General features: G+C 42.1%; 2 protein-coding genes across 4 annotated transcripts in view; both read left to right on the forward strand.

The window, feature by feature from the left end:
• The first annotated feature begins 414 nt into the window (after nt 1-414).
• On the forward strand, nt 415-18,126 carry LOC115150212 (DDB1- and CUL4-associated factor 12). Of its 2 annotated transcripts, XM_029693282.1 has the most exons (10): nt 415-877; nt 7,493-7,783; nt 7,979-8,254; nt 8,373-8,433; nt 8,569-8,762; nt 8,891-8,956; nt 11,959-12,121; nt 12,288-12,299; nt 13,040-13,218; nt 15,743-18,126. In XM_029693282.1, the coding sequence occupies exons 1-10, from the start codon at nt 812-814 to the stop codon at nt 15,899-15,901; spliced, it is 1,467 nt and encodes a 488-aa protein (XP_029549142.1). In that variant the 5' UTR covers nt 415-811; the 3' UTR covers nt 15,902-18,126. The 2 variants fall into 2 exon arrangements, with proteins under 2 accessions (XP_029549142.1, XP_029549143.1); XM_029693283.1 differs by lacking the exon at nt 12,288-12,299.
• Nucleotides 18,127-18,376: 250 nt separating this feature from the next.
• The window catches only part of LOC115150213 (ubiquitin-associated protein 2), a 35,079-nt gene continuing 26,849 nt past the window's right edge, over nt 18,377-26,606 (forward strand). For both annotated transcript variants that reach the window (XM_029693285.1, XM_029693286.1), the window contains exons 1-4: nt 18,377-18,475; nt 20,057-20,194; nt 20,392-20,469; nt 20,995-21,105. In XM_029693285.1, coding sequence (XP_029549145.1) covers nt 20,099-20,194; nt 20,392-20,469; nt 20,995-21,105 — 285 coding nt within the window. In that variant the 5' untranslated portion in view covers nt 18,377-18,475; nt 20,057-20,098. The remainder of the gene's footprint in view (nt 18,476-20,056; nt 20,195-20,391; nt 20,470-20,994; nt 21,106-26,606) is intronic.

Consider the following 26,606-nt stretch of genomic DNA (forward strand, 5'->3'; position numbering starts at 1 on the left):
CTGCGTGTCGTGATTGCGTTTGGTGTGGGGGGACAAATTACATTTTTGCACGATGGCGCACGGGCGCAGCCGGTTTGGGTTCAGTGTTAGCCCTTGGCAACGCAGACGCTCGTTGGCGCAATAATTGAGTAATATAGATTTCTAAATTTATGTTGCAACGGGTGTAGTCAGCATGTTACTTCACTATCGTTTTTTAGGGGGATTCCCTGTCCAGGAAATATTACAATATCTTCTATGTGATGCACGATCAATGTAATCTGTTAGTCTCATACATTTGATGTTTGCATGAAATCTGAACTCTTGAATTGAAAAAATATTGTGCTTTTTCAAGAAATCATTGGAGCAAAGAGTTCGGAAGCATAAATATGACGCCAATGACAAATGGTTCGCGCACGCTTTAGCGTAAACATGCACGTTCGACCTTGTTTTTGTTGATGTTTAACTTGACTGCGGCTGCGCGCGGCAGAATGTTGTTGCCGTTGGTGACGCGATTTGTAAAGAAAGAACAATTGGATAAAATATAAAAATCGATTTGTACTGTAGGGAGTCGCATATGTTGGCTCCTCGACCGAAACACAGTTTAGTAGGTTACAAACTAATCTACGCGCGTAGCTAGAGTTTGAGTTTCGGAGGCCGGAGTGGAGGGGAAGCCAGCTAGTCAACCTCACCCTTATGTGATCGTCCTTCCACGTCGCCGGGCGCTGCTACACTCAGAGCAAGACAACAAAATAGCTTATCGCCATTATATGACCCAGTACTTAGCGTCATTATTTGGCCTCCATGTGGGTGAGGGATTTGTGTGTGTCAGATTATGGCGAGAAAAACAGTTAGCAGGAAAAGGAAGGCAGGGGAGTCCAAGGACCAACAACAACAACAGGTATGAGGAAACAGACTGGTGTTTCAGTCAATTGCCGTTAGCCATTCGAGCAAATCTTGGTTAGCCTAGTTGGCTAGCTAACGTTACCATTTTGCGTTGACTGGTTGAGCTAGCTAACTACTAACATATTCGTAGCGAATTTAACTCGTTAGCTAACGCCACGCAGATAAAAAGCACGGTCGTTTTTACAGTAACTAGATAACTATTAGTAACGTTAGCTTCCTACGGAACTCGATCCGTGTTACTAGCTAGAATGCCATGGTTAACGTTAGCTAGCTCACTGGCTAGTGTGCTTAGCCTATGTTAGTTCATGTTTCTATTTTAAGTGTTTTATGTCGTTTGACTGTCCTTTTTTTTATTACATGGACCGTTTTTCTAACTGGTTAGCTAGCTAATTTAGTTAGCTGGTTAAATTAGACTTGTGTGAGTGTTTCTGGTTAGGACCTAGGCCTACAACTACTGTTTTTTTCCTAAGCACCGGATGTACTATTGGATCGTAGGGGATGGATGGAAAAAGATATAGAAAAGTCATTCTGAGAATGGAATACAATTTCAGTAGCTGTGTAAAATTAATAGGAATTTTAGCTAGTTTATGTCCTATTCGACTGGTTACGGGTGGTTAAGTCATGTGTTGTATACCGACTGCAGTTGCCTTCAACTCAATTTCAATTCTTATTTTAGACTATATCCATTTGGTTGGTTAGGCAAAACATTTTTGTGAATTAAAATGTATGTAAAAAAGAGAATTGTTAAAGTATTGCCCCCAAATTCAGTGCCACATCCGGCATCGTGTTCCAATGTTGATGTACCACGGCCATATACAAAGCCCCTACTGCAGAAATGTCCAAGTAATAACACCGGTAGTTCCTATGTTACAATGCAAGTATGAATTGACGACCCAGAAATCCAAAGGTGATATGTTAATTGAATTAAGCAAATATATAATTGGCCTGCACAAATGACTCCTGTTTTTATTTAATTTTAAATGGTATTTAACTAGGCAGGTCAGTTAAGAACAAATTCTTATTTACAATGACGGCCAACCCCGGACGACGCTGGGCCAATTGTGTGCCGCCCTATGGGACTCCCACTCACGGCCGGATGTGATGCAGCCTGGATTCGAACCAAGGACTGCAGTGACTACTCTTGCACTGAGATGCAGTTCCTTAGACTGCGTCACTCGGGAGCCAGAAGGAGCTAGCAAGTTTAATAGATAGCTACAGTAGTTGTCATGGTAACCAAACAGACTTGCTAGTTTAGCTAACCAAACCATCGATTTTCATGTCAGTAATGTTTTCAATTTTACTTTTGCTTTCAAAAGCAGCTCAAACATAGAACATGTAAGAATGAACTATAGCTAAAATACTCAAGACAATCAGGAACAAGTATTCAACAATGCCATGGTATAAAGACAATTATAAACTGTGTGGTTCAAGCCCTGAATGCTGAAAGCTGTGGTATATTAGACCGTATACCATGGGTATGACAACATGTATTTTTACTAGGGATGCACCGATATGAAAGTTTTGGCCGATATATATTTTCCTTGCCAAAAAAATGATAACGATATTTACAATTTTACTGGCCTTTTAAGCATTCTAGGACAGTTAAATAGTTGACACACACTGACCAAAAGGTTATTTTGTTGGCATTTACGTATTTAAAAATTAAACTTAAAAGTAACCTTTATTGAACTAGGCAAGTCAGTTAAGAACACATTCTTATTTTCATTGATGGCCTAGGAACGGTGGGTTAACTGCCTTGTTCAGGGCAGAACGACAGATTTTTACCTTGTCAGCTCGGGGATTCAATCTTGCAACCTTACGGTTAACTAGTCCAACGCTCTAACCACCTGCTTTACATTGCACTTCACGAGGAGCCTGCCTGTTATGTGAATGCAGTAAGAAGCCAAGGTAAGTTGCTAGCTAGCATTAAACTTATCTTATAAAAAATCAATCAATCATAATCACTAGTTAACTACACATGGTTGATGATATTACTAGTTTACCTAGCCTGTCCTGCATTGCATATAATTGCTTGGGTACACGTTGCTCCAACCATAAACATCAATGCCTTTCTTAAAATCAATACACAGGTATATATTTTTAAACCTGCATATTTAGTTAATATTGCCTGCTAACATGTATTTCTTTTAACTAGGGAAAATGTGTCACTTCTCTTGCAAACAGAGTCAGGGTATATACAGCAGTTTGGGCCACCTGGCTCGTTGCGAACTGTGAAGACTATTTCTTCCTAATAAAGACAGTCGACTTCGCCAAACGGGGGATGATTTAACAAAAGCTAATTTGCGAAAAAAGCACAATCGTTGCACGACTGTACCTAACCATAAACATCAATGCCTTTCTTAAAATCAATACACAAAAGTATATATTATTAAACCTGCATATTTAGCTAAAAGAAATCCAGGTTAGCAGGCAATATTAACCAGGTGAAATTGTGTCAGTTCTCTTGCGTTCATTGCACGCAGAGTCAGGGTATATGCAACAGTTTGGGCCGCCTGGCTTGTTGCGAACTAATTTGCCTGAATTTTACGTAATTATGACATAACATTGAAGGTTGTGCAATGTAACAGGAATATTTAGACTTAGGGATGCCACCCGTTAGATAAAATACGGAACGGTTCCGTATTTCACTGACAGGAAAACGTTTTGTTTTCGAGATGATAGTTTCTGGATTCGAGCATATTAATGACCTAAGGCTCGTATTTCTGTGTGTTATTATGTTATAATTAAGTCTATGATTTGATAGAGCAGTCTGACTGAGCGATGGTAGGCAGCAGCAACCTCGTAAGCATTCATTCAAACAGCACTTTCGTGCGTTTGCCAGCAGCCCTTCGCAATGCATTGCGCTGTTTATGACTTCAATCCTGTCAACTCCCAAGATTAGTCTGGTGTAACCGATGTGAAATGGCTAGCTAGTTAGCGGGGTGCGCGCTAATAGCGTTTCAAATGTCACTCGCTCTGAGACTTGGAGTAGTTGTTCCCCTTGCTCTACATGGGTAACGCCGCTTCGAGGGTGGCTGTTGTCGATGTGTTCCTGGTTTGAGCCCAGGTAGGAGCGAGGAGAGGGACGGAAGCTATACTGTTACACTGGCAATACTAAAGTGCCTATAAGAACATCCAATAGTCAAAGGTATATGAAATACAAATCGTATAGAGAGAAATAGTCCTATAATTCCTATAATAACTACAACCTAAAACTTCTTACCTGGGAATATTGAAGATTCATGTTAAAAGGAACCACCAGCTTTCATATGTTCTCATGTTCTGAGCAAGGAACTTAAACGTTAGCTTTTTTACATGGCACATATTGCACTTTTACTTCCTTCTCCAACACTTTGTTTTTGCATTATTTAAACCAAATTGAACATGTTTCATTATTTATTTGAGGCTGAATTGATTTTATTGATGTATTATATTAAGTTAAAATAAGTGTTCATTCATTATTGTTGTAATTGGCAATTTTACAAAAAAAATATCAGATTAATCGGTATCGGCTTTTTTTAAATCCCCCCCAATAATCGGCATCAGCGTTGAAAAAGCATAATCGGTCGACCTCTAATGCTTACTGATATATCGTGCATCCCTAATTTTTACTGCTCTAATTACGTTGGTAACCAGTTCATAATAGCAATAAGTCACCTCGGGTTTTTGTGGTATATGGCCAATATACCATGGCTAAGCGCTGTTTCCAGGCACTCCGCATTGCATCGTGCTTAAGAACAGCCCTTAGCCGTGGTGTATTGGTCATATACCACACCCCTCGGGCCTTATTGCTTAATTAACACAGGTCTCATAAACAATATCTCAAGCACAAGCCCACATGCTAGTGAGTAGCCAGATAATCATTATATTTCAAGTTTAGCCTTCTAGGATCTATTTTCTAACTTACAAGGCAGAACAGTTGAATTGTTATGAACACACCCTTCTGTCAGTTTCCAACTGTTTGAACAGCATGGTAGCCTGTCCATGTTGAAATCAAGTAGCCTACCTTATTTCTCAGAATGAGAACAAGTTGACAATTCTGTATATAATTGTGCTTCATGGTTATTGCACATTTAAAACATGCAGACTAAACAGCAAGTATAGCAGTCTTTGGCTAAAATGCTTCTACTGGTACCGCAATGCAGAGTGCGACAAACTGAGGAATTATTTCCCAGAATCAATGTTCATTGATACTCCCATTTTAGTAGTCTGCTCTGCTCGCAATTTGAGTTGAGATATAAGAAGGGTATCGTTAGAAAGGTTATCTTCTCAATAGCTAGGTTTCCATCCATTTGGTGACAGATTTTCATGTGAATATTCTAAAATCTGCATCAAATCAACATGCGCATTTTCTCACCAGAGATGTTTCCATTAAATAGAGTTGTTGCAGGTAAATGGCAGTGCGTGATGACATAGTGCACATAAAAATACCTTTTGCGGTTCAATTCCCATCTACTGAATAAAAAATACAACTTTTCAACTCTACTGATGTTTGTCTCACGTAAAAAAATTGCTTTATATAGCATGTGTCCCCTCTGGTATTGGCACGTGTGCTCTAGTTGAAAGCGTGCAGGTATTTGACTAGAGCGCATGTATAGCCTACATAATGAGATTAAAAAGAGCAAGATTGTTTATTTGCCAAAAGGCAGCCAAGCATCGATGATTTCACCAGAATAAGTCCCTCGATCTTTATTGGAAAGGAGCATCAAGCTCATCACCATGCACTTTCACCACCCTGTGATAACTTATTTCATCTGTAGCCTAATAAACTGCATGCTTTCCTGGCAAGTAGTTGTGGGAGGACCACACGTGATATCAACAGAAAGGTATAAAAGTTCCAGTATATAGTGTATGAGGTCATAGAATAAGTTTTGTAGTGATTCCTTTGTTGTTGATGTAATTAATATTTGTTGGTCTGTGGTGTGTAATGAGGAGCAAGCAGACACTGCACTTGACATATGACATTTCTTATTCCAGTCACTAATAAGCATGCACCCATTTAAGAAATTACTATTGATGAGCAATTAAAAAATTGTATGGTTGAGAGGGATGAGGCAAAATGAATGGCAAATAAGTCTGGCAGCACAATCGGTTGGCAAACATACTGCAAATTGAGAAATTATGAGACTAAGCTGAATAAAAATAATAAACTATTCTATGAAACAAAGATGAATGATAGTAAAAGCTTTGGAGCACCTTAAATGAAATGTTGGGCAAAAGGGCAAACTCATCTGTCATTCATTGAATCAGATGGCTCATTCATCACAAAACCCACGGATATTGCCAATTACTTACATTTCTTTCCCGTGGCAAGATTAGCAAACTTAGGCATGACTTAATGCGGCTTTTGACATTATCGATCATAGTCTGCTGATGGAAAAACGTATGTGTTATGGCTTTACACCCCCTGCTATATTGTGGATAAATGGTTAACTGTCTAACAGTACAGAGTGTGTTCTTTAATGGAAGCTTCCAACATAATCCAGGTAGAATCAGGAATACCCCAGGGCAGCTGTTTAGGCCCCTTACTTTTTTCAATCTTTACTAACGACATGCCACTGGCTTTGAGTAAAGTGTGTCTATGAATGTGGCTGACTCAACACTATACACGTCAGCTACTACAGCGAGTGAAATCTCTGCAACACTTAACAAAAAGCTGCAGTTAGTTTCAGAATGGGTGGAAAGAATAAGTTAGTTCTAACTATTTCTAAAAATAAAAGCATTGTATTTGGGACAAATCATTCACTAAACCCTAAACCTCAACTAACTACTTTAATAAATGTGGTAATCCTGGATTGTTAACTGTCATGCTCAAAGCATGTTGATACAACAGTAACTAAAATGGGGAGAAGTCTCTCCATAATAAATAATTTCTTTGCCCTTTTAACAAGATCAGCAAGGCAGGTCCTACATGCCATATATTTGTCGCACCTGGACTCCTGTTCAGTTGTGTGGTCAGGTGCCACAGAGGGAATTACAATTGGGTCAGAACAGGGCACCACAGCTGGCCCTTAAATGTACACGCAGAGCTAACAATGATATGCATATAAACCTCTCATGGCTCAAAGTGGAGCAGAGATTGACTTCCTCACTACTTGTTTTTGTAAGAAGTGTTGACATGCTGAATGCACCGAGGTGTCTGTTTAAACTACTAGCACGTAGCTCGGACACACATGCATATCACACAAGAAATGCCACTGAAGGGCTCTTCACAATCCCCTAGTCAAGAACAGACTATGGGAGTCGCACAGTACTACATAGAGCCATGGTTATGTGGAACTCTATTCCCACATCAGGTAACTGATGCAAGCAGTAGAATCAGATTTAAAAACCAGATAAAAATACACCTTATGGAACAGCAGGGACTGTGAAGCAACACAGACACATGCACATAAAGTCAAACTGTCAAAGATACGTTCTCTAGCCTAAAATACAATTTTGTTTATTGAATTGCAGGAGCATAGGAAATTTAATGAACATTTTGTTCCATATTCACTTGGAATGACCCTGTTCTAAATAGTCAGTGTTCTTGATTTACTTTGTGCTGTTCATTTCATTTAAACATTGTACTAACCTTTCTCCTTCTCTCTTTTTCTCTCTCCTCCGTCAGGTGGCCTGGTGCCAGTCGGCGAGCAAGCGGACGCGTGTGTCCTCCTCGTCCCGGCACGCTCAGCAGTGGTGGCGTAGTCAGTGCTCGGTGGTGTGTGCGCTCCGGGGCCGAGAGTTTCGGCCGCAGCAGCAGCATGAGTGGCGGCTCCAGCGTAGCCTGCGGGGCTTTGCTGCCGGCCGCCTCCCGGGCATCCTCAAGGAGCGGGAGTTCTCCCTTGGCCGCCTCAACAAGGTGTTTGCCTCCCAGTGGCTCAACCACCGTCAGGTGGTGTGTGGAACCAAGTGCAATACTGTGAGACATTGGCCTCTTGTTTTACTCTACTTTGCTTTCTTCTTTCAAAAAACGGAAAAAAAGTGTATTAACATTTGCTGTTAACCGGAAAACCTTGAACTGACCTATTATGAAGCAAAAAATGCGACCCCCCCCCCAATGATTCCAGACCATTTAACTTTTTCGCTTACCAGATTTCTTTCTTCCTCTACCCAGCTATTTGTGGCAGATGTTCTGACAGGGCAGATCACCCGCATCCCAATGCTTAAGGACCGACATGGCGGAGGAGGGGCCCCCGGGGGGGTTGCGGGGACAATAGGGGCCCCCTTCCTCCCTGGTAGTGGCTCAGTGTCTGGGCTGGACCAGCAAGGCTGTGGGATCCATGCCATAGAGCTTAACCCCTCCGGCACTCTGTTGGCCACCGGCGGAGACAACCCCAACAGCCTGGCCGTCTACCGGCTGCCTACCCTGGATCCTGTCTGCGTGGGGGACGTGAGTGGTTCCCCTCTCTTCTTGGTACTGAGCTACACAAAGTGGGACAGCACTGGTGGCTGAGACAGCCTAAGCAAACCTGATCATACATTGAAACAAGTTGTTCTCTGTTTTTCAGGATGGCCATAAAGACTGGATCTTCTCCATTGCGTGGATCAGCGACAGAATGGCTGTGTCAGGTGGGTGTTAAGTGACACACTGCTAAGCCATAGGAAGACCTTCACACTATTGTTCATCTGCGATAGTTTTTTTATGTGTGTAATATTGTCTCTGTATAAAATCAACCAACCAATCAATCTGCTGCTATTCTACAGGGTCCCGGGACGGTTCAATGGGGCTGTGGGAGGTGTCTGAGGTGGTTCTGAGCCACTCCATGAGACAGCAGGATGAAGAGGGGGTCCCCTGCTACTCCCACATCTCCCACCGTGCCCTGGAGGACATCCCCAAGGAATACACCAACCCGTACAACTGCAAAGTGCGCGCCCTGGCCTTCAACAACAACCACAAGGTCAGACATACCTCCCTCCTAGACCTCTGAGACAAACCACAGCCTGTGTTCTCTAGTAAAAATCTGTGTTGTACTACAGCCCTGTACTTACGGGGACCTACACACTATCTTGTTTTGCCTTCTCTCAGGAGCTTGGTGCAGTGTCCCTGGATGGCTATTTCCACCTTTGGAAGGCAGAGCAAAACTTGAGCAAGGTATGTTTGAGTATATCTGTTTCTGCTCTGCATAGCAGTTTGTTTGGTTCTGTGACTGTGTACTTTCTTGGGGACATTGAAGATTATGAAGACTTGGCTGGTGTCGTCATGAGTCAATATTAAACAGTACTGTATTTTTGTTGAATGTCCTCGCATACCAAACCTTTCTGGTCAAGACGATTGTGTAAATAATATATTTCTGTTTTTTTATTTGAATTTCTAAAAACATGTTTTCGCTTTGTCATTATGGGGTATTGTGTGCAGATTGATGAGGAATTGTATTTATTTAATCCATTTTAGAATAAGGCTTTAATGTAACAAAATGTAGGTTATGCATGCCATAGCAAAGGAATAGGCCATTTGTCGGGGCCTGCTGTGGGCTGCCCGGTCAGCTCTTTACTGCGTGGTACAGACAATTTGAAATTGCCGATGCATCGATGGCTGTCAATCATCTTCGATATCCGATACCATTGTAACATCGCCAAACCCTAACGCACATAGTTGTTCAGTACCTTTGTTATGCGACTCGAATTTGAGCTCAGGTACATCCTATTTCCAGAAACCTGGCACCATCCCTACGGTGGTGGGGTGGAAAAAACTATTTTCTTTAATGTAACAAAGTCTGTAACGTAACAAAATGTGGAAAAAGTCCAGGGGTCTGAATACTTTCCGAATGCACTGTATTTAAATATGTTATAACAATTTACAGAATGCAACTTATTAACAATGTAGACAGAGCTAAGATTTTCACCAAAGCAGCGCAGAATGTCCAGTCAGATAACATTTTTCTCTCAATGTCGGTTGATCTAAAGCCTATTTTAGTTTTTATAGAGGACACTGGTGTCTTATTTTAAAATCCACATTTGGTATTTTCTCTCCATTTGATATGAATATGACTTAATTGTTTATGCATGCTGTCTTTCTCCCGCCGTGCTATTTCATTATTAATCAATGAATTTATCTAACCGAATTCTAGGCTATCTCAAAGTTTGAAGTTGTTTTTGAATAACCTAAAAATATGATAGGCCTAAGGGAATAATGAGAGGTGGATAGCAAGATAGAAAAATCAAACTAGTAGTTTGAACAAACCTTAGTTGGGCAAGGCTTAAGTCTATTATAAAATAAAGGATGCATGCATCCCTCCTTCCCGTTGCGAACCAAACAGCCAAAAGCCAAATCCTACTGATAGCCTATCAAAACCATTAAGACAAGTTAGTTATTTAGAGTATTTCCCAAATAGGCTAATAGTGTCATGTCCAAACATTGCAGCTTTCAAATGGGAACAATTAGAAAATTGCCTATAGACTGGCTTTGCATCACAGCTCTATTTTGAATGGAAAATATTAGGGTGAACAATAAGTGAAATTTAGCAAAAAATATCAAGATGGAACATTTTTATGAGAAGTCAAAAGAACTTACAGTTGAGCAAAGCTTATGAAAGCAGCGACATGTAGAGTAGGCCTATTTAAATAGGCTACATTTCTAATACCGTAATTTCCGGACTATAAGCCGCAACTTTTTTCCCACGCTTTGAACCTCGCGGCTTAAACAATGACGCGGCTAATATATGGATTTTTCCCGCTTTCACATTTTTTTTCTAAAAAAACCCACATTCTGTGACGTGCTCAGTTTTTTGGTGGCATGAAGCTTTCATTAGACCAATGAAATTGCCTAACGGGTTAAGGTCAAACAACTTTTTTGTTTTACTGTTTATATTAAATCGAGCGCTCTCAAACTTCCCATCATTCTGATTATGGTAGTCATTTTGTCACCCTCTTGTCACCCTCATCAGACGATACGAAAGAGGTTGAACAGGCTAGTAATAAGGGTTGCAACAATTTCAGCAGATCATTTTAGAAAGAGAGGGTCCAGATTGTCTAGCCCGGCTGATTTGTATGGGTCCAGATTTCCAGCTCTTTCAGAACATCAGCTATCTGGATTTGGGTGAAGGAGAAATGGTGGGGGCATTGGCGGGTTGCTGTGGAGGGTGCCGGGCTGTTGACCGGGGTAAGGGTAGCCAGGTGGAATGCATGGCCAGCCGTAGAGAAATGCTTATTGAAATTCTCAATTATAGTGGATTTATCGGTGGTAACAGTGTTTCCTAGCCTCAGAGCAGTGGGCAGCTGGGAGGAGGTGCTCTTATTCTCCATGGACTTTACAGTGTCCCAGAACTTTTGAGTTAGTACAACAGGATGCAAATTTCTGTTTGAAAAAGTTAGCCTTAGCTTTTCTAACTGCCTGTGTATATTTGTTCCTAACTTCCCTGAAAAGTTGCATATCACGGGGGCTATTCAATGCTAATGCAGAAAGCCACAGGATGTTTTTGTGCTGATCAAGGGCAGACAGTTCTGGAGTGAACCAAGGACTATATCTATTCCTAGTTCTACATTTTTTGAGTAGGGCATGCTTATTTAAGATGGTAAAGAATAGCCAGGCATCATCTATTGATGGGATGAGGCCAATGTCATTTCAGGATACCCCAGCCAGGTCGATTAGAAAGGCCTGCTCGCAGAAGTGTTTTAGGGAGCGTTTGACAGTGAACTCCCGTACGGACTCGGGAGAGGCGAAGGTCGAGAGCCATGCGTCCTCCGAAACACGACCCCGCCAAGCCGTGCTGCTTCTTGACACAATGCTTGCTTAACCCAGAAGCCAACTGCACCAATGTGTTGGAAGAAACACTGTACACCTGACTACCGTGTGAGCCTGCATTGCGCTCGGCCTGCCATAGGAGTCGCAAGAGCGCGATGGGACAAGGACAACCCGGCCCGCCGGCTAAACCCTCCCCTAACCCCCTGGGCCAATTGTCGCCTCATTGGAATCCCGGTCGCGGTCGGCTGCAACACAGCCTGGGATTGAACCAGGATCTGTGTGACACAGCTAGCACTGCGATTCAGTGCCTTAGACCGCTGCACCACTCGGGAGGTCCCGGTGTGTGCAAACTTTTGACTGGTACTGTACATGTCTATCCCCATCTAACAAGCCTGTGTATCTGTTGTACATAGCTGCTGTCCACAAAGCTGCCTCACTGCAAGGAGAATGTATGTCTGGCATACGGTCAGGACTGGTCGGTGTATGCGGTGGGCTCTCAGGCCCATGTGTCCTTCCTAGACCCCCGGCAGCCCACTCACAACATCAAATCAGTCAGCTCCCGGGAGAGGGGAAGTGGTAAGGAATTGACACCACACTACAATGTTTCTCACACACACACACAGGGTGTATTGGTGAATATATATATATATATAGAGAGAGAGAGAGAGAGAGAGAGAGAGAGAACACTATAGCATATATTCTGTAAACTTTCTGTAACTTTCATTTCATTCCATTTTTCCAGAGGCAACACGAGGTACTACAAACACATTCCATCAAGAAGCAAAACAAAACCCAAACATACGCCAAGACCTGCTCTGCACTTATGCTGCCTTCAAGTGGTGTCGGAATTATCGGAAATAGGAGTTACCGACTCTGAAATTTCACTTGAATGGCCCTCCATGTCGGGATTACGAGTTGGAAAGGCGGGAGAAAATAATGAAATCCTAATTTACGAGTTGTGCCGTTTTATCACTGTCCTTTTCAACCAAAAGATGATTAAACAAATCCATTTACATTATTTGTACATTATTTTAATGTGAATAATGTAGCTAGTTTGGCTATCTTGTCAACGTTAGCCAGCTAGCTAAAATATTATTAGGGACGTTAGCTAGCTAGATTTATTATTAGCAACATTAGCCAGCTAGCTAAATTATTATTATTATTATTAGCAACGTTAGTCAGCTTGCTAAATTATTATTATTATTATTAGCAACGTTAGTCAGCTTGCTAAATTATTATTAGCAACGTTAGCTAACTGGCTAAAATATCATTGGTTGAAGGGTTGTTCCGAATCCAAAAGCACTTGGACACACTGTCGTATTTACGACTTCACCAACTGGGAAATGCGAGTTTCCGAGTAGCATTTGAACGCAGCATTACAATGAAGTGCAGAGGCAGTACTTTTAAAAGGAACATTTATTACAGCTTTTTTTAAAGACGTTTTAAAGCTATTAAAGGCAAGTTATTAACTTGTTTGTGTGTGCTCGTTCACAGGCATCCGCTCGGTGAGTTTCTATGAACACATAGTGACTGTGGGCACAGGCCAGGGCTCCCTGCTGTTCTATGACATCAGAGCCCAGAGGTTCCTGGAGGACCCTTCCAGCCCGGCCGGCGGGTTCCGGCAGCGCCCAGGAGAGGGCATCCTCAAACTCACCACAGGGAAGGGCTGGCTGGTACGATTCTTTTATTGATTATTCCCCTTTTGTACACCCCTCTCAGGAACTTTTAACTTGAAGTGTCCTGCTATTACTATATACACTACATGACCAAAAGTATGTGGACACCTGCTCTTCTCATTCCAAAAGCATGGGCGTTCATATGAAGTTGGTCCCCCCTTTGCTGCTAATACAGCCTCCACTCTTCTGGGAACATACTGAGTATACATACTGGACCTCTGAGACCCTGAAGCGACATTTGTCTGGATTTAGTTTGAGATTAAGAGCTTTTATCCTGTCCGTGATCTGGCGGAGGGGCTCGTCGTGTTCCTGACCAGGATGTCGACCATAATGATTTTGACAGGGTTGTTCTGCCAAGAGCTGCTCCATGCACCTCCTGAAACACTTCACTTCCTGTAGAGATTCCACAGGGCGTGAGTAGGAAGTGATATCTGCCCCCTGGGGTCATGAAGGTGGTGAGCTTTGATGCTTCATCAAGTGTGCTCTGCCAGAACCAAAACTTGGCATTCAACATGAACATCAGGCACGTCTGAGCTCCCCTGCTCCACTGTTTTCATGGGATGATGTGGCCTGAGGAGTGCTTTGTTGAGATGGACTGGATCAATGCATATTCTCACTCTTCTATCCTTTTTCTTTACAGCCACCATGGATGGCTGAGACTAATTCCATGGCCTCTTCTCTCGAGATGAGATCTTGTCCTTCCATTCGGTCCATCTCCTTGATCACTTTTTCCTTCAAGTCAAATTTTATTGGTCACATACATATTTTTAGCAGATGTTATTGCGTGTGTAGCAAAATGCTTGTGTTCCTAGCTCCAACAGTGCAGTAGTATCTTCATGACGAGTGGCACACTTCTGGGAGACCACGCTGTGGGGTAAACAGTCATCCAGCCGCATGTGGTAAACGGCTGGTAGCTTACCCACTGTGCTGCAGTCAAACAGGTCTCTGTATTCAGTCTGCTCAGGGGCTTCATTCTGGACTGCATGCACTTCAGGTTGGAGATGAACTAAGCCCAGTCTGATACTGTCAGAGAGGGCAATGAGTGGTTTGACTTCACGATACACCACATGGAATTGTAATTTTCCACATGTGAAGTCCAGAGTGGCAGTTAGTCTTAATCACCTGTCCTCTATAAGCCACTAGATTCACTGTGTTTGAGTGGTCAACAGGAGCGCTTGGGTCAACGTGTTGTAGCCCCAGTGTACATTTTTTTGTTTAATGTTCTCACTGCTATTGATGGTTGAGAGATCTGTGAATATCTTTCCCCTCTCTGATGTTATATCCACATTTTCACAGTTTAGTAGATCTGCTGGTTCAGGTGTCTCCTGTGTCCCCAGTTCATTAACCCTGTGTGAATACCTGCCTCTGCATGGATTGGGAGGAGCAGCCTGTGCTGGTCTGTTTGTAGTACACTACCTGACCAAAAGTATGTGGACGCCTGCTCTTCAAACATCTCATTCCAAAATCATGGGAATTAATATGGAGTTGATCCCCTCTTTGCTGCTATAACAGCCTCCACAATACTGGGAAGGCTTTCCACTAGATGTTGGAACATTGCTGCAGGGACTTGCATCCATTCAGCCACAAACGCATTAGTGAGGTCGGGAACTGATGTTGGGCGATTAGGCCTGGCTCGCAGTCGGCGTTCCAATTCATCCCAAAGGTGTTCAATGAGGTTGAGGTCAGGGCTCTGTGCAGGCCAGTCAAGTTCTTTCACACTTATCTCCACTAACCATTTCTCCTAGAAGTTACTCCTAGAAGTTTCCACTTCACAATAACAGCCCTTACAGTTGACCGGGGCACCTCTAGCAAGGCAGAAATTTGACGGACTGACTTTTTGGAAAGGTGGCGTCCTGTAACGGTGCCACGTTGAAAGTCACTGAGCTCTTCTGTAAGACCATTCTACTGTCAATGTTTGTCTATGGAGATTGCATGGCTGTGTGCTCAATTTTATACACCTGTCAGCATCGGGTGTGGCTGAAATAGTTGAATCCACTCATTTGAAGGGATGTCCACACACTTTTGTATATAAAGTGTATCTCCTTAATGCTGTTGTAAGAATGACATGAAATACTGGTTACTCCAGCATTTCTAGATTGTGACTATTGACAACACTATCATGACACGGAACATATTTATGAACAGCTGACTTTAGAGTACACTAAAATAAACTGTGATTCAGTGATGCCTGACCTCATGTGTTGGTAGTCTATCTTGGACCTGCCTTGACAAGATGCTAGCACAAGACAAGTACCATTTACCCCTCTGTTCTTTCACCCTTGTTTTCAGCAGCGGTGTTGGGTCTCAAAAAGGATATTTAAAAAAAATAAATATTGCTCCATTATAATTTTTCGACATGCTTTATATCTGGTTTTAGTCGTTAAAGTTTACACTGGAAAACTTTTTACCGTCCTGAAAATATATTCCCTCCCCCCCAGTGGAGGCCACAATTTAAATGCATATAGGGGAAACACTGATGTCACCCCTTCCCCTCACAACTGTTTCTCTCGTTCTCCCTCAGAATCACGACGAGACGTGGAGGAGCTACTTCTCGGACATCAACTCGTTTCCCAACGCTGTGTACACGCACTGCTATGACGACTCCGGCACCAAGCTGTTTGTGGCCGGCGGACCGCTGTGCTCAGGCCTTCACGGCAACTACGCAGCCCTCTGGAGCTAGCCTTCCCTTCTCCTCCTCCTCTGTCTCGCTATTCTCTCTTTACCCCACTACCCCCCCCCCCCCCCCCCCCCCCTTCCTGCTTTTAGCGTTTCACTCACTGTTGTCCCTCCTTAGTGGACTCAGGAGCATGATCTTGGCCCCCCCCTTTTCTTAACACGGCTTCCATATTGCCACTGTGTATCTCGTCAACACCTCCTTGTTGCATCCCTCCATCCTCCCTTGCACTTTGCCCTGTTTATATTCAGTTCTTTCATCTCTGCTCCCTGTTTTTTTTATATAGATGATTAACCAGTGATGATGTAATGAGCTGAGAGGTCCGCTTTTGAAAAACTCAAATGAAAGTTTAACGTTTTATTACAATATTTTTGTCTGTTTTTGGGAGTATGTCATACTGGCATAGACCGTTCCCTTGTGCGGACATTGGCGACACTCTCCTTACTGTTCCCCTTCTCTCTCTCTTTCTCTCTCTCTCCGAAACTGATGGCAATATAAAATATTGAGGATGGGGGGAACATAAGAGACAAAGTTCTGAAGGAAGGAACAGGAGTATAGTTAGACTTTTCTAAGAAACTGAAAAAGGACATGGTCATTGGTTGGTAGCGTACCACCCTGTGCCATAGCAACCAATAAGAGCCGTAGCGATGGAAAAACTACCCAAACAGACGCAAGGTGAGAAGAAGCAGAGGATGAGTACAACCAATCAGACAGCGGCAGCCACTTGTTTTTTTGTTTTTCCCTGACTGATGATGTAAAGGAGTGATGACTGTAGATGCTAAATGCCGTAGGTATTCTGCAATGAATAATAATCCTGAAGAATGCTTATTTTATTTTGATTCTGACTGTGATTTGACATAAACGTACACTTGTTGATATTACTATCTTTATTATAATTTATTTTCCCACTATCACCCTTAGTTATGGTTTACGGCCGGGGCATTCAACGTCAGGGCCGTGCGGAATGCAATGTCTGTTGGTTCTCTTTCTTCCCAGTTACTGGTCCATTCATGTCAGTGGTTGTGTATATCACAAAGCACGATCATTAAGTCAGCTAGCTAACTTGGATAAACATTCATACATGGCTGTTGATGTTGTGGATCATCCCTTACTTAAACCATTTCAAGTTCAACACCCTCTTGCTTTTTGAACTAGGAAATATGGAGTTGTTTGAGGAAATTTTTGAAACATTATCTTGATAACTCTTTGATCCTGCTTTGTGACATAACACCGTGGTTAACATGTTCTAAACCAGCTGCTGATTTAAAAACAAGGATGAAAACCTACAGACATTGCTGACCTTAAGTGCCTGAATCCCAAATCAGACCCTTGCCCTTTCCTCCTAGGCACTTGTGTAGATCTGAGAGAATTTAATAGGTGTAAGCAATATGGTGACAGCTCCATCAATGCCCTCTGATAGGCCAGATGGCATTGTTGCCATTTTGCCAAGACTTTCCCAATACTAACAGATCTCAGGTGTATTCACTAGAAGCCAACAGAAGCAAGCAGAATGAAGCAGGGAGAGACTTACCTGAATTGGTCCAATAGAAACTCTTGTTTTCATTGTAAAGGTTTTTTTGTTTGGAGTAAATGGTTTCCATTGCAAAACAGTTTGCTAAGGTCATGGTCTGAATGAATACATCCCTGGACAAGCGCATAGGATGTAGGGCAAGGGGTTGGAGTTGAATACATCTGGAGGTACCATAGTTTTTGTCACTGTTGGTTCTAATACACTTTTTTTCTCTTTTTTCTTTTTTCTATCAAGGGATGAGTGTAGCTGCTCTTTTCCTTGTGTGCAAAGGCAGGGTATATTTGAGTGACTTTGTTGCCTTTTCTATAGTCTTTCTGTGAAAGACTTGTAGGCTGACATAGTTTTGCTTTTTGGAACTTTGAGAGTTTTCATGATAATGCGAGAACAAAAAGAGACCCAATTAAGACCATAAGTTGAACAAATAACCACTTTTAAAGTGTATTTTATAAATGTGTATGTGTGAAATGCATAGGGACAAATGCATACATTTTTATGTATATGTTCCAGGAAGTGTGTGAACTGACCCTTGTCTTTACTTTGGTGGTGACCTATTTTATACCTTTACACACCTCATGAATGTTTTTAGAAATTATTGAACCTGGGGATATTGTATGATGTCAACAACAGCCGAAACCAACCTATAAATCTTTAAAATGAAAATAATGATAAATTAAAAAAATGTAATATTTCTCTTATTTCATATTGCTGTTTGTGTGTGGTTTATTTCAAATTTGTGCCGTAGTTAAATCACTCAAATTGCTCATTGAGTGATGCTGTAGGCCTTACAGTACTTACGAAGTTCAATTCATTGTACGGACAGGGTTACTGACAAATTACTGATAGACATCATAGGTGACCCTGGCTGTACTCTAAAACGTTTACTTATATCAACGACACTTTATGGCTTGCTGTGAATATCGATTACTCCAAGAGGACGACGCGCGTCTGCGCACTTGTCTCCCACCGAGGAAAGCAACGACGACAGCTACGCCGTATATCACGTGACCTTGTCTGCTGCTGACTGAGTAGAGCGTGTTAGCGGTTAGCAGGTAATACAAAAAACAAATCTCGTTCAGGCACTCAATATTTATCTTTATACTTGAGCTAATTTAAACCCTTGTATAGTCTTGTCCCTCTTTAAGTGTAATATCACCGAATCATTCGTCTCTTTAAACCAGCTTTTCACTGTTTATTTCGTTATTTTCTATTGGCTTGTTCCCTGGCAAGTAATGTCGGAGCTTGGATCATACGCTGTGGCCATTTTCGTCAGAATTGAATTGATAAAGCTTTGTGGTTAGCTAGCAAACTAGCATGATTTGATACCTGAAGAACGGTTGTTTATTATTGTCACTTGGGGAGAACCCCCGTTGGTCAACATTCAATAATGTATGAACAGGAATTTCCGTTCGTCGTGTTTTGGTATATTTCTTTGCAATAAATAGCCATAAATTGCATTGCCAGCTAGCTAGTTAGCTACTTAGCTAACTAGGACAAAGGGGTCCCACTGTCTGTCACTGTTGTGTATTATTTGGCAGCTAGGACTAGAATCCATATTCGTGTATTTGAAACGCTCGCGCTTGCATTTGAGTTAACGTATCGAACGTGTGAAGACAAACGGAATTTAATATATTTTTTTACATTTTACATTTTAGTCATTTAGCAGACGCTCTTATCCAGATAGGTATGCATTATTTTTTAATTCTAACTTAATTATGGCAAGCTATCAATAACAAGTATTGTTTGCGTTGCACCCATTTGATGGCCGTGATTATATTGGCTAACAGTTCTATATTTTTACCGTTCGAGTGTGTCTATGTCATATATTGTGTAGCTAGATTAATGATTTATGAGTAGCCAGCTACTATTAGAGGTGTTGAGGCCAAATTCGATAGCTGCGGTAACTTGTTTTGTTGTTGCACACCAGCAGTGAAATCTCTTGGCGAGTGATATGATCCAATATCTCATTAGCTTTCATGATATTGAACTCGTATGGGCTTTGTAAATACAAATATAGGCCCTGGCAGACTATTTGCTAGGTATCCGAGTCCACTGCTTTCGCAAAGGCAAACTGATGTGGCTGCTCTAAATAATCATGTTTTTGGATGAATTATTGTGAGTTGCCAATGGTAGCCACTGACCTGCAGCTGCATTGTCCGAAATGAACCAAGCAGTGTAATGTGTGAAGATCTCACTATTCAATCTCTGTATTCAACGCTCAGTTTACACAGTCTAGTTTATAAAGTATGTCTAGGGTTACTGTTCACCGTAGATTTATGCCAATACAGTCAGATCACTGTGTGTGTTTAGACTTGGTGTTGCGCAATCCCATCCGACTTTGTTGATGTGTGGATGTCTGATACAGGTTACTCGTGTCCACAGACCAGGGAATGCATTTCAGCTCAAAAGAAACTGCAATAAAATAAAATCAGGTCTATCCTAACAACCTAGGCCTAAATTTAAAGTGTTTGTCTTATACCTGTAATTTATTTGTATTTATTTTTTATTTAACCTTTATTTAACTGTCTACAGTGTGTAGGGAAAATACTTGCGTTATTGGTGTGACTTTATATCCACATTTGACCTTTGTTCCCCCCCACCCAATCCCTCTTTCTCTCTGTTTTGTCTTCCAGATTTTTCTATTTTGTACATACATTGTTTTGTATATACTGTATATGATGACCTCGTTGGGTGGCGACAAAGCCCGGGGCACTCGGGATAAAGTGCTGCCTGCTGCCACCCACACAACTCAACCACAGAAACAGCTCCAGGTGAGGGACACACACACAGTACAATTCACTTGATCATACTTAGCAGGTCTTCCTTCAGGTGTTAATAAATTTCTTCAAAACATTACTTCTCCTCCCTTCTCTTTTCCTCCTCCCCCACCTTCTTCTTTTCCTCCTCCACCACCATCCTCTTTTCCTCCTCATTCATCCTTCCTCGCTCTACCCCTTCTCGCCTGCAGGCGACCGCAGAGCAGATCCGGCTCGCCCAGATGATCTATGACAAGAATGATTCTGATTTTGAGGACAAAGTGAACCAGGTGAATGGGCGGGCATTGCCGAGGCCATTGTGTCAGTACTGAATGCTGGCGTGTTTCTGTTGGGGTGTTTGTTGCCCATTAAGAGGCCTACCTTAATTCCACTTGAATCATCAGGAATGAACACACTTGTGCTGTGCTCTCCTGGTAACTTTGGAAACTATTCTAATCCTGTGAGTGTGTTTGTGACTGCATGTACTAGAAAAAGAGGGTCCGAACTAATATAATAAAACAAAATATATAATATATATATATATATATATATATATATATTATGCAATTTTAGAATAAAATATCCCCCCCCACACACCTCAATTCTAAGAGTGCAGACCTTTTCCTTTTCTAATACTGTCTATGCAACTAGAAGTGACAAATATTTCCTTCTGTGATAGACACACACAAGCTGTACATACTATCAACATACATCAGTATACATAGGGTCCTTGTATATTCTGTCATGTTTTGTTGTGGATTCAAATGAAGCACTCGTGTATATTTGTGTGTGTGCCTGTGTGTGTACGTCCATAGCTGATGGAGGTGACCGGAAAGAACCAGGACGAGTGCATGGTAGCGCTCCACGACTGCAACGAGGATGTCAACAGAGCCATCAACTTCCTCCTTGAGAGCACCTCTGACACGGTAGGGCACAGGGGACTGAAGCTAATGCTACCTTTCAATTTCCTTCAAACACTTTCCTTCCCTCTCTGGGTGATGGGCAGCTAGTCGTAGCTAGCTTAGTTTTGCACAGTCGCCTCAAAGGCTCATTTTTGTTTTCTGGCACAAAACAATGTGCTACATTTTCATGTGTTTTGTGCTCTAATGAATATGACCCTGAAGTAGATGTCTCCCCCGAAACATAACAGCTGAAATCAAATTTTATTGGTCACATGCAGATGTTATTGTGAGTGTAGCGAAATGCTTATTCTTCTAGATCTGACAGTGCAGCAGTATCTAACAGGTAATATCTAACAATTCCACAACAAAACGTAATACACAATCTAGTAAAAGAATGGGATAAGAATATATAAGTATAAAATATATGGATGAGCAGTGACAGAGCGGCTAAGATGCAAAAGATGGTAAAGAATACAGTATACACATATGACATGAGTAATGCGACATATGTAAACATTCTTGAAGTGGCATTTTATTAAAGTGACTAGACATTTATTAAATTGGCCAGTGATATCAAGTCTGTAGATAGGCTGCCACCTCTCTGATAGTAGTGGCTGTTTAACAATCTGATGGCCTTGAGATTGAAAAAAAGCTTCCATCTCTCTGTCCCAGCTTTGATGCACCTGTACTGACCTCGCCTTCTGGATGGAAGCGGGGTGAACAGGCAGTGGCTCGGGTGGTTATTGTCCTTGATGATCTTTTTTGCCTTCGTGTGACATCGGTTGTTGTAGGTGTCCTGGAGGGCAGGTAGTTTGCCCCCGGTGATGCGTTGTGCAGACCGCACCACCCTCTGGAGAGCCCTGTGGTTGAGTACGGTGCAGTTGCCGTACTAGGCGGTGATACAGCCCGACAGGATGCTCTCAATTGTGCACTTGTCAAAGTTAGTGATCGGTGACAAGCCACATTTTTTCAGCCTCCTGAGGTCTGTGTGTGTGGACCATTTCAGTTTGTTGGTGATATGTACACAGAGGAACTTAAAACGTTCCACCTTCTCCACTGCTGTCCCGTCGATGTGGATAGGGGGGTGCTCCCTTTGCTGTTTCCTGAAGTCCACGATCATCTCTTTTGATTTGCTGAAATTGAGTGAGAGGTTATTTTCCTGACACCACACTCCGAGGGCCTTCACCTTCTCCCTGTAGGCTGTCTCGTCGTTGTTGGTAATCAAGGCTACCACTGTAGTGTCATCTGCAAACTTGAGGATTGAGTTGGAGGTGTGCATGGCCACTCAGTTGTGGGTGAACAGGGATTACAGGAGGGGACTGAGAACGCACCCTTGTGTGGACGCAGTGTTGAGGATCAGCGAAGTGGAGATGTTGTTTCCTACCTTCACCACCTGGGGGCGGCCCATCAAGAAGTCCAGGACCCAGTTGCACAGGTCGAGACCCAGAGTCTCAAGCTTAATGAGTTTGGAGGGTACTATGGTGTTGAATGCTGAGCTGTAGTCAATGAACAGCATTCTTACATAGGTATTCCTCTTGTCCAGATGGGATAGGGCAGTGTGCAGTATGATGGCGATTGCATCGTCTGTGGACCTATTGGGACGGTAAGCAAATTGGAGTGGGTCTAAGGTGACCGGTAGGGTGGAGGGGATATGATCCTTGACTAGTCTCTCAAAGCACTTCATGATGACAGAAGTGAGTGCTACGGGGTGATAGTCATTTAGTTCAGTTACCTTACTTTCTTGGGAACAGGAACAATGGTGGCCATCTTGAAGCATGTGGGGACAGCAGACTGGGATAGGGATTGAGCGTGTCTGTAAACACACCAGCCAGCTGGGCTGCGCATGCTCTGAGGATGCGGCTTGGGATGCCGTCTGGGCCGGCAGCCTTGCGAGGGTTGACATATTTAAATGTTTTACTCACGTCGGCCACGGAGAAGGAGAGCCCACAGTCTTTGGTAGCGGGCCGCGTCGGTGGCACTGTATTGTCCTCAAAGTGCGCAAAGAAGTTGTTTAATTTGGTTGGAAGCAAGACGTCGATGACCGCGACAGGGCTGGTTTTCTTTTTGTAATCCGTGATTGTCTGTAGACCCTGCCACATACGTCTCGTGTTTGAGCCATTGAATTGCGACTTCACTTTGTCTCTGTACTGATGCTTTGCTTGTTTGATTGCCTTATGGAGGGAATAACTACACTGATTGTATTCGGCCATGTTTCCAGTCATCTTGCCATGATTAAATGCGGTGGTACATGCTTTCAGTTTTGCGCGAATGCTGACATCAATCCACGGTTTCTGGTTTAGGATGGTTTTAATAGTCAGAGTGGGTACAACATCTCCTATACATTTCCTTATAAACTCGCTCACTGAGTCAGCGTACACGTCAATGTTATTGTCTGAAGCTACCCGGAACATATCCCAGTCCACGTGATCGAAGCAATCTTGACGCGTGGAATCCGATTGGTTAGACCAGCGTTGGATAGACCTAAACATGGGCGCTTGCTGTTTTAGTTTCTGTCTATAGGAGGAGAGCAACAAGATGGAGTCACGGTCGGATTTGCCAAAATGAGGGCGGGGGAGGGCTTTGTATGCATTGCAGAAGGCAGAGTAGCAATTAGACGTCGACCGATTAATCGTAATGGCTTAATTAGGGCCGATTTCAAGTTTTCATAACAATCGGTAATCGGTATCTTTGGCCACCGATTTGGCAAAAAACTATTTTTATATATAATTTTTATTTATTTAAAAAATATATATATATTTTTTAACTAGGCAAGTCAGTTAAGAACACATTCTTATTTTCAATGACGGCCTAGGAACGGTGGGTTAACTGCCTTGTTCAGGGGCAGAACGACAGATGTTTACCTTGTCAGCTTGGGGATTCAATCTTGCAACCTTACGGTTAACTAGTCCAATGCTCTAACCACCTGCTTTACATTGCACTCCACGAGGAGCCTGCCTGTTACGCGAATGCAGTAAGAAGCCAAGGTAAGTTGCTAGCTAGCATTAAACTCATGTTATAAAAAACAATCAATCAATCATAATCACTAGTTAACTACACATGGTTGATGATATTACTAGTTTATCTAGCCTGTCCTGCATTGCATATAATCGATGCGGTGCGCATTCGCGAAAAAGGACTGTCGTTGCGCCAACGTGTACCTAATCATAAACATCAATGTCTTTCTTAAAATCAATACACAAGTATATATTTTTAAACCTGCATATTTAGTTAATATTGCCTGCTAACATGAATTTATTTTAACTAGGGAAAATGTTTCACCTCTGCAACAGAGTCAGGGTATATGCAGCAGTTTGGGCCACCTGGCTCGTTGCGAACTGTGAATACTATTTCTTCCTAACAAAGACAGCCGACTTCGCCAAACGGGGGATGATTTAACCTCTCTAGGGTAGGGGGCAGTATTTTCACATCCGGATAAAAAACGTACCCGATTTAATCTGGTTATTACTACTGCCCAGAAACTAGAATATGCATATAATTGTTTGATTTGGATAGAAAACACCCTAAAGTTTCTAAAACTGTTTGAATGGTGTCTGTGAGTATAACTGAACTCATATGGCAGGCCAAAACCTGAGAAGATTCTGTACAGGAAGTGCCCTCTCTGACCATTTCTTGGCCTTCTATACCATCTTTATCGAAAACAGAGGATCTCTGCTGTAACGTGACACTTTCTAAGGCTCTCAGAAGGCGCCAGAACGTTGAATGATGACTTTGCAGTCCCAGGCTGAAAAACAGTAGCGCATTTGGATAGTGGTCGATCTGAGAACAATGAGACGGGTGCGCGTGTGCACGTGAAGAGTCCATTTTAGATTTTCAGTCTTTGAACGAAAAAGACGTCTCCCAGTCGGAATATTATCGCTTTTTTACGAGAAAAATCGCATAAAAATTGATTTTAAACAGCGTTTGACATGCTTCGAAGTACGGTAATGGAATATTTTGACATTTTTTGTCACGACATGCGTCCGCGCGTCACCGTTCGGATAGTGTCTTGAACGCAAGAACAAAACAGAGGATATTTGAACATAACTATGGATTATTTTTAACCAAAACAACATTTGTGGATGAAGTAGAAGTCCCCTGGGAGTGCATTCTGACGAAGAACAGCAAAGGTAATCCAATTTTTCTTATAGTAATTCTGAGTTTAGTGAACGCCAAACTTGGTGGGTGTCAAATTAGCTAGCCTGTGATGGCGAGCTATCTACTCAGAATATTGCAAAATGTGCTTTTGCCGAAAAGCTATTTTAAAATCTGACACCGCGATTGCATAAAGGAGTTCTGTATCTATAATTCTTAAAATAATTGTTATGTTTTTTGTGAACGTTTATCGTGAGTAATTTAGTAAATTCACCGGAAGTTTTCGGTATGTTTGCTAGTTCTGAACGTCACATGCTAATGTAAAAAGCTGTTTTTTGATAGAAATATGAACTTGATTGAACAAAACATGCATGTATTGTATAACATAATGTCCTAGGAGTGTCATCTGATGAAGATCATCAAAGGTTAGTGCTGCATTTAGCTGTGGTTTTGATTTTTGTGACATTATATGCTAGCTTGAAAAATGGGTGTGTGATTATTTCTGGCTGGGTACTCTCCTGACATAATCTAATGTTTTGCTTTCGGTGTAAGGCCTTTTTGAAATCGGACAATGTGGTTAGATTAACGAGAGTCTTGTCTTTAAAATGGTGTAAAATAGTCATATGTTTGAGAAATTGAAGTAATAGCATTTCTAAGATATTTGAATATCGCACCACTCGATTCCACTGGCTGTTGACTAGGTGGTACGATTTTGTCCCACATACCCTAGAGAGGTTAACAAAAGCGCATTTGCGAAAAAAACACAATCGTTGCACGACTGTACCTAACCATAAACATCAATGCCTTTCTTAAAATCAATACACAGAAGTATATATTTTTAAACCTGCATATTTAGCTAAAAGAAATCCAGGTTAGCAGGCAATATTAACCAGGTGAAATTGTGTCAGTTCTCTTGCGTTCATTGCACGCAGAGTCAGGGTATATGCAACAGTTTGGGCCGCCTGGCTCGTTGTGAACTAATTTGCCAGAATTTTACGTAATTATGACATAACATTGAAGGTTGTGCTATGTAACAGGAATATTTAGACTTAGGGATGCCACCCGTTAGATAAAATACGGAACGGTTCCGTATTTCACTGAAAAAATAAATGTTTTGTTTTCGAGATGAGTTTCCGGATTCGACCATATTAATGACCTAAGGCTCGTATTTCTGTGTGTTTATTATATTATAATTAAGTCTATGATTTGATAGAGCAGTCTGACTGAGCATTGGTAGGCACCAGCAGGCTCGTAAGCATTCATTCAAACAGCACTTTCGTGCGTTTTGCCAGCAGCCCTTCGCAATTCTTCAAGCATTGCGCTGTTTGACTTCAAGCCTATCAACTCCCAATATTAGGCTTGTGTAACCGATGTGAAATGGTTAGCGGGGTGCGCCCTAATAGCATTTCAAACGTCACTCGCTCTGAGACTTG

This window comes from Salmo trutta, chromosome 16 (assembly GCF_901001165.1).
Source record: "Salmo trutta chromosome 16, fSalTru1.1, whole genome shotgun sequence".
NCBI classification, from domain to species: domain Eukaryota; kingdom Metazoa; phylum Chordata; class Actinopteri; order Salmoniformes; family Salmonidae; genus Salmo; species Salmo trutta.

What these genes read in the sequence shown, in the direction of transcription:
- LOC115150212 (XM_029693282.1), top strand. Translation starts at nt 812, where the DNA reads ATGGCGAGAAAAACAGTTAGCAGGAAAAGGAAGGCAGGGGAGTCCAAG. An exon ending in AGGACCAACAACAACAACAG is followed by an intron (nt 878 to 7,492) that starts GTATGAGGAAAC and finishes CTCCTCCGTCAG; the next exon opens with GTGGCCTGGTGCCAGTCGGC. An exon ending in GTGGAACCAAGTGCAATACT is followed by an intron (nt 7,784 to 7,978) that starts GTGAGACATTGG and finishes TCCTCTACCCAG; the next exon opens with CTATTTGTGGCAGATGTTCT.